Below are 12,053 nucleotides of genomic sequence, written 5' to 3' on the forward strand. Positions count from 1 at the left end.
CTGAAAAACTGTCCTTACTATTCATAGAATAAATATATATGGTCCCTAAAATTCTCTTACCCTGTTCTGATGTTCTCACTGAAACTTTAGATGGAAATGGAAGCAATGAAATTGATTGATAGTAAATCATTCAACCTTGCCCACAACCATCCTGCAACAAATGGCCATTTCTGCTTTCCTTTAATTCATTTTAATGTAATATAACTTTGCCCTAACCTTTGTTTTTAATCTTCTAGAGATATAGATTTGCTGAATTCTGGTTTTTACTTGACTCAAGACATTTTACCCCTTCATGAAGAGAGCAAAGCATCAGTTTAAAAAAATCCAATTGAGTGCTTCTGTTTTCTGGCTTGCTTTATAGTTACTGATTTTCATGTTTACTTATAGTTTCCTTTGTTTCTTCCCTTTTCTTTGTAGATTGCTGTTTTCTGGCTTTCTATGATAGATTGGAAGGCTGCCTTTATGTTTTAAAAAAGAATACTTAAAAAAAAAACCTTGGTATCAAAAATAAAGTAGTTGTTATTTATTCCATCCTGTCCAAAGTGGGAAAACTAGCAGATTTTTATTTACATTCATCAATTCAACTCTTTCTCAGTTTTTGTTGACACAAGAGTGAATTACAGCCCCAGATAACAGCTGTAAATTTTTTATATCTTCTCTTTAAGCAATCGTCTTTTAATATTAACCTCTTTGCAATGTGTTTAGAACAATTATTTTAGCATTAATATGATTTTTAATTAGTTTCCAGGCTCACTCTATGTCTTTCTTTTTATTTCATATTTCTCTCTTTGCAATTTCTTTATTTTGATTCATTGCTTGGTCAACTACCGTCTGTATGATTTTATAGAAGCAGGGCCAGTGGGAGCCTCCGGATGGTGAGAATGTCTTTGTGATGCGTTTACACAAGAGCAACAACTTGGCTGATAAGAAATTTGCAGGTTATAATGTTTTCTCCTCAAAAATCCTCCAGGCTTAACTGAATTGTCTGCTCCCCTTTATGATATGGAGCAAGCTGAAGGACCAAGCAGAGACTTGTCAGACTGAAGATGACTTTCCTGTTCCTATGTCTCTTTCACCCAACTCTTTTCAGTAAAAGTTAATACTATGCAATAATTTGAAATGGTGTGTAGTTTTTCTCTTGCTAGAAAGATACAATACTCTGAGTGCCCAGCTCCCACAGCTTTTCCCTCTCTGTTCCTGTGAGGCCAACTACACCCTCAAGACTCCTGGCATAAGCAACCATCCAATTCTACTCCTGCTCAGGCTTCACTGCAGCCAATCTTAGGTCCCAGATGAGGGTACACATGGTGTGGGATCAAAGGCATGAGTAACTAAATGATCGTGTTTATCTTGGAACCAGGAGTAGAAACTGCCTCTTAGATAGCTTCAGAGTGGGGTGACTTTTTTCCCTAAAGGCAAACCCTCATGTCTTGAAAAGGGGAGTCTAGGGCTTCCCTGGTGGCTCAGTGGTAAAGAATCCACCTGCCAATGCAGGAGACACAGGTTCGATCTGTGGTCCAGGAAGATACCATGTGTCTCAGACAAACTAAGCCCATGTGGCACAACTACTGAGCCTTTGCTCTGGAGACCACACACTGCAACAGCTGAAGCCTGGCCGCCTAGAGCCAGTGCTCCACAGCAAGAGAAACTACCACAATGAGAAGCTCCCACACTACAACTAGAGAGTATCCCCTACTTGTCACAAGTAGAGAAAAAGCCTGTGCAGAACACCCAGCACAGCAAAATAAAGTCGCTTTTTTAGAAAGGGGATCTATTGTATGACATCTGGGGAGCAAGACCTCCAATATTCCTCCTATCTCATCTGCTGCTCTTCTAGGACCTACCATGCTCAGGTTGGAGAAATTGCTTCTGGGGTCGTTTCCTAGGTTCTGTAGACTTGGTCTGTTGTTGGGTTTTTAGCAGAATCTTGGGAGGAATGTGATAGCAGGTGACGTGAATGCAGCTATGACTCTGTTCCACAGCATGGAAACCCAACAGCACTTCTTGATATGTTGCCAAGAGCAGGGAAAGCCACTCTTTGCTAGGGCTGTGCTGAACCAAGAAACTGGCTAATATGGGATACAGAGATGGGCTCCCAGACGCTTCTGGCCATCTTGACTTCTTCCTCCTCAGTATATCAGAGTGTTGTCTGAAGAGGCCAGATCACAGGTGCAAGGCAGTCTGGCAGCTTCTTTTTGTAGTTTTATACTCTCTGTGAGGAATGTTCCTTGAACCAGTAATGAATGCAGAAATGAAATACCAATATGGAATCTATAAATGGTTATGTGGACATTTTAAATGTGAAGTAGTTTCTCAATCCAGGTTTCTCATGAAGTAACGACCACCACTAACAGACTAGACTATCTTGGCCGCCCAGCACCTACACAAGCTATTCTCTAAGAACTTCAACAACAAATTTTGCTTTTGTTTCAGTTTTTTTTCTACCCCAGTGAGCTTCTCACTTCTCCAGACTCTCTGTGGAACATGACACATCCCAGATTCCCTTATGATTATAGAAGCTCTTCGAGGGCACATACTACATAATCTTAATATGAACTACAGGGCTTAGCATATGTCACTGTTCATTATATATCTGCTGAATGAAATATGGCAACCTGGAAGATGTCCATAAAAACATCATAGGCAGAAAATACTTGAGTACAAGAGGAACTAAAGATAGTTAGCTTGCAGAACATAAGACCAGATGGATTTGTGTGTGTCTAGAGGAGAAGTGAACTGAAAAAAAATACCACCTAAGAAGGTGATTGCATTGGCTCTATTGGGACCTAAAAGTATGGATCAAGAGCAATGGGTAGAAGCTATAATAAAAGATATACTTAAGTCAGTTAAAAAACAAAAAGCCCTCAGCCACAGCCCCCACAAAGATCAGCAAGTTATCATATAGAAAAGTAAGTTATTTGTTACTGGAGTTATTCAAGAATAAGCAATGATATCATCAAATAACAGATGCTGGAAAGGGTGTGGAAGAAAGGGAACCCTCCTATGTTGCTGGTGGGAACGGAAATTGGTGCAGCTACTGTGTAGAATATTATGGAGATTCCTTAAAAAAACTAAAAGTAGAGTTGCCATATGATCCAGCAACTCCACTCCTGGGCATATTTCCCAAGAAAACCTTAATCTGAAAAGATACATACATCCTAATGTTGACAGCAGCACATTACAGTAGCCAAGACATGGAAGCAACCTAAATGTCCATGGACAGCTGAATGGGTAAAGAAGATGAGGCGCACACACAATGGAATACCACTCAGCCATGAAAAGAATAGAATAATGCCGCCTGCAGCTACATGGACGGACCTACAGATTATCACAGTAAGTGAAGCCAGTCAGGCAGAGAAAGACAAATTCCATATAACATTTATATGTGGATTCTAAAAAAAATGATCAAATGAACTTATTTACAAAATAGAAATAGACCCACAGACATAAAGAACACACTTATGAACACAGTTATGGTTACTAAGGGGAAAAAGGGTAGGAGAAGGATAAATTAGAAGTTTGGTATTAACATATACAAACTATTATATAAAAGACAAATAAACAACAAGGTCCTACTATATAGCACAGGGAACTAGATTCAACATCCTGTAATAAACCATAATGCAAAAGAATATGAAAAATATATGTATATATAACTGAATATATATATATATATATATGGTGCTGAATTATTTTGCTGTATACAAGAAAATGACATGAAACTGAAAATCAACTATACTTCAATTTTTTAAAAAAGGAATAAACGCTAACATCTGTTAACTGTGATATTGTTATGTTGACTGAAGCACTGTCTTGTGTGTAGGGGAAGGGAGGGAGATACTGGATGACCTTTCAGATTCTCTCCAGCCCTGTGATCTTCTGATGTTATGAGTAACACCTCTTACTAACAACAACAACAACAACAAAACTGACATAGAAAAGGTTACCTTGTCTTTGGAAGAAAAATATTTTCTAATGTGACTAATAGTAATGAGAAAGGGGTTAGTAGTCACTGATTAAAGTATGTATGTTTAGGGCATTCACAGAAATCACATTTATAGGTATTCTTTTATGGATGAGAAAATTAAGACTCAGATCTGAATATGATTTGCCCAAGTGAAACACCTTTCTGTCCTCTAATCCAGCTGTCTGAGAACATTTTCTGTAAAGGCTCACAGAGTAAATACTTCAGGTGGCAAAGTAATCTCTGTTGCAACTACTCAAGTGTACTGCTGTAGCATCAGAGCAGCCATACACTATGAAAATGAATAGGCATCACTGTGTTAAAAAAACAACCCCCTCCACCCAACAAAGGGCTGATCTGGATGCTTTGGTCCATGGGCCTTAACATGTCAACCTCTCTCTAAAGCGATGCTGCCTTCTCATTTAGGAATGCGAAAACAAGGCAAGAAATGGCCTCCATTTGGCCATACTTACTCCGTTTGCTTTGCTGAGGGCTTGGAAGTAGATGCTGTAGCTTTTCAGAGGGGAAAGAGGAGGGTTCCAGTAGCCATTGTATGTCTTGTTGTCACCCACTGTAAATGGCTGGGTGACAGGCAGGTTGGCAGGCTTCAATTCGGCAGCAAAGTAGTGTAGAGAATCAAGGCTGGAGGCATTCCTGTAGCTCACGGGCACTGAAAAGCACTCGATGATGTCAGCTGCCCTCCGTGACTTCTGAAGTCGCTCCTCCTTGACAACCAGCTGATAAACACTGAGTAGGAAAGAGGAGAGGCAGATGAGCAACTCTCTGGAGGGATGAATGTGTTATTTACCATCATCACTTCTATGACTGAAACCTCCCTCCAGAGTTTCAGACTTCTAGACCCGCTGCTTTGCAGAAATAGGTCTCCATTTAGATGTTCCAAAGGGCTGGTTCACACTGGGTATGCCCAAAATGCAACTCAGTTTCAACCCCTACAAACCTGCATGTTCCTCCTCCTCCATTTCTTTTCTTAGTGAGGGGAGCACTGTTCATCAAGTAGCTAGATCTTGACTCTGGGGGCTCATCCTCATTTCCTACCTCCTTGGTTTTCACTCTGCTCCTCTAATCAGCAAGCTCTGTTGACTTGACATCAGCAATTTGCACCCGCCCTTCCCCTTTGTTCTCCTCCCATTATATTGTAGAGGTGGGGCACTTCCCCATCTCTTAGCTGAACATAGCAGGTCTCTTTGCCTCTAATTTATGTGATCAACTCACCAGTCAATCCGCTGACCTCCCTAAACATAAACAGTGTCACTCTTTAAGCACTTTCACAGGCTCTCCATTATCCGAACGACACAATCTAGATTCCTCATCCTGGCACTTGGGGGCACTTTGTGCCTGGTTTGTAAACTACTTCTCAAAGAGTCTTATGGTAGGTAGGCCCCTGATTGCAGCTGCTCCAGAACCCCTGCTACTGCACAAACATCCTTTGGATCCGATCCCATGCCATCACCAACTGGTGCTTCCTCCACCTGCAGTGCCCTCTCATTCTACCCACTTCTGCCTGTGGAAGCCTTTCTCTAAAAGCTGAGCCTATCTTTCATCTCCTCCATGCAGCAGGTCGAGATCTTCCAAAGGTGAATGACTTCCCCCCTATTCAGCTCTCCTACCACTGATTAATGGCTGTCTGCCTGGGACAGCAATAATGTGAGCCTGGAGCTGCTGTTTCTCTGGCTGGACAGTGACCTTTAAGACAGTGGCAGTTGTGGCTTACTTATCTCTGCTTCACTCTCTCTCTGTCCACACACTGCTCCGCAGATTGCCTGATACCTGTGTGCTGATCAGTGAATATTTGTTCAAGTGGACCAAACTGAACTAAATTGAAAAGAAGCCCGAAACCCAATCTGACGGAATGTAGAAAACCAATTCAAGAGGAAGTGATTCCTCTAAGCTCCTGTCTAGTGATCGTGCACATTTCCTTCAACTTAGAAGGATGTAAGAAGCTGTTAATGTGTCAAGAGAGATGCCCAAGTCTTTATAAAACACCCACTGTCAGCCAAATGTGTAGGCTAGGGAGAGAGGCAAATCATCTCTCCAGGGGTTAGTCAGCAACCCCACTGCCCCTTCCTCTCCACCAATCTGATTACTGAGGACTCACTTGTCAATTCAACCAAACTCAGCAGCCAGACTAGAGACAAGGGTGCTGAGACTGCGAGGCAGAGTGCCCCATGAGTGTCAAACTGCAGCAAGAGTTAAGACCCAGACTCTCAATGCATAGTTCAGGATCCTTTCCTTTTCTCTATTTTCCTTCCTACTCCATAAGCCGACAAAACGAACAGAGGGCCTTGCAAGCATTTTGTGTGTTTGTTTTGCTCGGCAGCTGAAGTTGCACCACTCCATCCCACCCAGCCTCGTCTGAAATCACAAAGGCTAGCAAAGGATATTTTTTGGGGGGTTAAACCGTGTTGTCAACATACGGTTTCCATACAATTGGGATTAATGTGCCAGAGCACAGCCAGCAGCTCCCTGAGGCCCACTGTGTCTGCAGCTTGTCCATCTAGAGGCAAATGTGCAATTGCAGCCAGAAAGCTGTAAATATTTTGTCATATAAATCTTTCTGCCAGGAATCTAGCCTCTCTGAAAGATCTGGGAGCTCTGATTAAGGAGGAGGAAAGGAAGAAACGATCACGCGATCTGGGCAACCTTCCTTCCCCTGACACACATGCTTTAAAGGAAGAGGTCGGGGAAAGAATCAAGAGAGTGGGCATTATTTGTGTTTCTGTGCTAACTTCACTCTCATCATCACTCTCTTGAAAACATATTTATTGAAGCTCTTTTCGGCGTGCTGGGGATGATTAAATCACACCTAAATGAGAACACCTCCCACAATCATATCTCTAGGGTTGGAATAAACTATTCAGGATTGTTTGTAAAGAAAAAGGATTTTATTTTTTAAGTAGAAAATCCCGGGGAGTATGGCAGAATAACATATTCTTCTTATTCTGTGTTCACCTCACAACATTTACTCACGTTTCCCCTCCTGCGACATCACCTTCTCTATTTCTCTCAATGAGAAGGTAGACATTGATGACCATATTTTCTTCATAATTTTTCTTAAGGGCCTCTTTTTACAGGACCTGAAACCTGGGCTCTAGCTTCAGCTCAATGCATAAGGCCAAGGCTCATCTGCACCTCTTTTCATCTCCTCACCTTTAATGTCCATCATTCATCCTCTTTCTAATATGACTGACAACCCACACCCCTCTCCTTCCTTGACTTTTCAGACCCAGGCTCGCTGGAAACTTCTGTATCTTAGTTTCAATGTCTCCTGAGACAAGACACCTCTACTCTGGTCCCAGATCCAGGACCCCAGCTCTTGGAGGACAGTTGTCTTAGATGCCTTTAAAAGCAAAACCTGTAGGCACCTCTGCAAGCTTCAGAGAACCATGCTGCTGGACCCCAATGCCTCTTCTGCTGTTCAGACTGATAGGTTAAATGATGACTCATGCTTCTCTGAACACTCGCCACTGAGGGGTACCAACATCCTTTCAGACCATGACTCCATCACAGACATATCCTGTGATGCCTTTTCTCTACCCAGGGAAGAGGCTTCTAGTCAGAGGTTGAATCCATCCATGGTAAGTTGACTTCTGACAAAAATTCCAAGACAATTTGACGATAGAGGGATAATCTTTTAAGCAAATGATGCTAGGTCAACTGACTATCCACACGCAAAAATCTATAATTAAATTCACATTAGACATTTCTCTGAACAGCAGTAATTAACACAACATAATACTCTATACAGTAAAAAAAAACCTTGTTCACAAAAAATAAAAATAGAAAATAGAAGTTCACATTATACACAAAAACAGAAAGAACACATCATAACCCTAACTGTAAAAGCTAAAGTTATAAATTCTCTAGGAGAAAACATAGGAGAAAATTTTCATAACCTTGAATTATGGAAAGGGTGTGTGAGTACAATACCAAAAGTATGATCTGCTAATGAAGGGATATCATCAGAGGTGCACGGGGATGATCCAGAGAGATGATATGGGGTAGGAGGTGGGAGGGGGGTTCAGGATTGGGAACTCATGTACACCGTGGCTGATTCATGTCAATGTATGGCAAAACCAATATAGTACTGTAAAGAAAAATAAAGTTAAAATTAAAAAATAAATAAATAAAAATAAAATGTGCTGACAAAACAGAACAAAACAAAATTGGTTTCAGAAGGTGCTATTCAACAAATGAAAAGGCAAGCTACGTGTTGAGAGGAAATATTTGTAAACTGTATCTATGATGCTCTCATCCAACATACATAATGATCCATTAATAGTGAATAATAAAAACACAAATTACCCAAATTAAAAGTTGGCAAAATATTTGACTAGACATTTCGCTAAAGATAAAATACAAGTAGTTTATAAACTCATGGAAAAGATGGTCAATTTAAAGAGCTGTGACCAAGACGGTGGAGCAGGAAGACCCAGAGCTAAAGCTCCTCCCATGGGTATGCCAAAATTACTACTACTTATAGAGTAGCTATTGATGAAAATGACCTGAAGACTAGCAGAAAATATTTTCCAAAACTGAAGATACAAAAAAGAAACCAAATTTATATGTGGAATCTAGAAAGCAAACCATTCAATATTACAGTAATATCAGAGTAATCCAAGTCTATGCCCCAACCACTAATTCTGAAGAAGCTGAAGTTGAACAGTACTATGAAGACCTACAAGACCTTCTAGAACTAACACCAAAAAAAGATATCCTTTTTATTATAGGAAACTGGAATGCAAAAGTAGGAAGTCAAGAGATACCTAGATACCTGGAATAACAGGCAAATTTTGCCTTGGAGTACAAGCAGGGCAAAGGTTAACAGAGTTTTGCCAAGAAAACACACTGGTCATAGCAAACACCCTCTTCCAACAACACAGGAGACAATGACTCTACACATACAGATAGTTGACACCAAGATCAGACTAATTATATTCTTTGCAGCCAAAGATGGAGACGCTATATACAATCAGCAAAAACAAGACTGCGGCTCAGATCATTAACTCCTTATTGCAAAATTCAGACCTAAGTTGAAGAAAGTAGGGACAACCACTAGACCATTCAAGTATGACCTAAATCAAATCCCTTATGATTATACAATGGAAGTGAGAAATAGATTTAAGGGACTATATTTGATAGAGAGAGTGCCTGAAGAACTATGGACAGAGGTTCATGACATTGTACAGGAGACAGGGATCAAAACCATCCCCAAGAAAAGAAATGGAAAAACACAAAATTGTTGTCTGAGGAGGCCTTACAAATAGTTGAGAGGAAAAAAAAAGAGAGAGAAGTGAAAGGCAAAGGAGAAAAGGAAAGATATAACCATCTGAATGCAGAGTTCCAAAGAATAGCAAGGAGAGATAAGAAAGCCTTCCTCAGTGATCAATGCAAAGAAATAGAGGGAAACAATACAATGAGGAAGACTAGAGATCTCTTCAAGAAAATTAGAGATACCAAGGGAACATTTCATACAAAGATGGGCACAATAAAGGACAGAAATTGTATGAACTGAACAGAAGCAGAAGATATTAAGAAGAGATGGCAAGAATACACAGAAGAACTATACAAAAAAGATCTTAATGACCCGATAATCATGATGGTGTAAGCACTCACCTAGAGCCAGACATCCTGGAATCCAAAGTCAAGTGGGCCTTAGAAAGTAATCACTATGAACAAAGCTAGTGGAGGTGATGGAATTCCAGCTGAGCCATTTCAAATCCTAAAAGGTGATGCTGTGAAAGTGCTGCACTCAATATACCAGCCAATTTGGAAAACTTAGCAGGGGCCACAGGGCTGAAAAAGGTCAGTTTTCATTCCAGTCCCAAAGAAAGGCAATGCCAAATTGTACCCATCTCACACATTAGCAAAGCAATGCCTAAAATTCTCCAAGCTAGGCTTCAATAGTACATGAACTGAGAACCCAGATGTTCAAGCTGGATTTAGAACAGACAGAGGAACCAGAGATCAAATTTGCCAACATCCACTGGATCACAGAAAAAGCAAGAGAATTCCAGGAAAACATCTAGTTCTAATTCATGGACTATGCTAATGCCTTTGACTGTGTGGATCACAACAAACTGTGGAAAATTCTTCAAGGAATGGGAATACCAGACCACCTTACCTGCCTCCTGAGAAATCTGTATGCAGGTCAAGAAGCAACAGTTAGAACCGGACAGGGAACAACAGACTGGTTCAGAATTGGGAAAGGAGTAGGTCAAGGCTATATATTGTCACCATGCTTATTTAACTTATATGCAGAGTACATCATGAGAAATGCCAGACTGGATGAAGCACAAGCTGGAATCAAGATTGCTGGGAGAAATATCAATAACCTCAGATATGCAGATGACACCACCCTTATGGCAGAAAGTGAACAGGAACTAAAGAGCTCTTTATGAAAGTGAAAGAGGAGCATGAAAAAGCTGGCTTAAAACTCAACATGCAGAAAACTAAGATCATGGCATCTGGTCCCATCACTTCATGGCAAATAGATGGGGAAACAATGGAAACAGTGAGAGACTATTTTGGGGGCCTCTAAAATCACTGCAGATGGTGACTGCAGCCATGAAATTAAAAGACACCTGCTTCCTGGAAGAAAAGCTATGACAAGCCTAGACAACATACTTAAAAGCAGAGACATTACTTTGCTGACAAAGGTCCATCTAGTCAAAGCTATGGTTTTTCCAGTAGTCATGTATGGATGTGAGAGTTGGACTATAAAGAAAACTGAGCATTGAAGAATGATGCTTTTGAACTGTGGTGTTGGAGAAGACTCTTAAGAGTCCCTTGGAATGCAAGGAGATCCAATCAGTCCATCCTAAAGGAGATCAGTCTGAATATTCACTGGAAGGACTGATGCTGAAGCTGAAACTTCAATACTTTTGCCACCTGATGAGAAGAGCTGACTCATTGGAAAAGACCGTGATGCTGAGAAAGACAGAAGGCAGGAGGAGAAGGGGACGACAGAGGATGAGATGGTTGGATGGCATCACTGACTCGATGGACATGAGTATGAGCAAGTTCCGGGAGTTGGAGATGGTCAGGGAAGCCTGGCATGCTGCATCTATGGGGTCACAAAGAGTAGGGCACAACTGAGAGATTGAACTGAGAAAGTAATACAAACAAATGTGACATACGCAAAACTGAAACAATTCACACAGTAAACAAACTAGTGCTTACCAAAGCAGAGAGGTAAGACGGGGCGGGGGGGCGGGAAATTAGGGCTACGGGATTAAGATACAAACTACTATGCATAAAATAGATAAAAATACAGTCTGTATATTTTATAAATAGATAAACTGTATTGTACAGGGGATTATAGCCATTATCTTGTAATAACTTTTAATGGAGTACAATCTGTAGAAATACTGACTATGCTGTATACCTAAAACTAATATAATATTGTAACTCAACTATACTTCATTAAAAATAAAAACAATAAAAACATAGAAACACAAAAGAAAAAAACAATTAACCATAACAGAATGGCTATCAGTAAAAAGGCAGACAATTGCAAGTGTTGGCAAAGGTCCTGGAAAACTGGAACTTTCATACATTGCTATGTGAAAGTCAAATGGTACAGTCACTATGGAAAGCAGTTGAGAAGTTCCTTAAAAAGGTAGACATAGGGCTACCATTCACCAAGCTATTCGATTTCTAGATCTCAATCTAAGTGTGTGTATATAAAAATATATACAAATATCAATAGCACTATTCATAATAGCCAAAAAATTTAAAAAATATAAACAATTAAATAAATAATATGTGATATATTCATCTAATGAAATATTATTCAATAAAAGAAACAATTTACTGATATACTCTACAATATGGCTGAAGGTCAAAAATGTTACGCTAAATGAGAGAAGCCAGATGAAAAGGACTATATTATATGACTCTATTCATATGAAATGTCAAGAAAATGCAAATTTATAGAGACATTACTCAGATTAGTATTTGCCTGGCACTGGAGGTGTGAACAGGAATCAACTGCACTTGGGACCAGGGTATTTTATGGTATGATAAAACTGTTCTTCAGTGAGACTGTGGTGATGGTTGTACAACCCTA

General features: G+C 40.2%; 1 protein-coding gene across 1 annotated transcript in view; it reads right to left on the reverse strand.

The window, feature by feature from the left end:
- PTPRT (protein tyrosine phosphatase receptor type T) overlaps positions 1-12,053 on the reverse strand; it is an 816,693-nt gene that overhangs the window by 238,556 nt on the left and 566,084 nt on the right. Inside the window, exon 11 of the mRNA XM_052650453.1 lies at positions 4,438-4,711. Coding sequence (XP_052506413.1) covers positions 4,438-4,711 — 274 coding nt within the window. The remainder of the gene's footprint in view (positions 1-4,437; positions 4,712-12,053) is intronic.

Source organism: Budorcas taxicolor, chromosome 13 (assembly GCF_023091745.1).
Source record: "Budorcas taxicolor isolate Tak-1 chromosome 13, Takin1.1, whole genome shotgun sequence".
Taxonomy (NCBI): Eukaryota; Metazoa; Chordata; class Mammalia; order Artiodactyla; family Bovidae; genus Budorcas; species Budorcas taxicolor.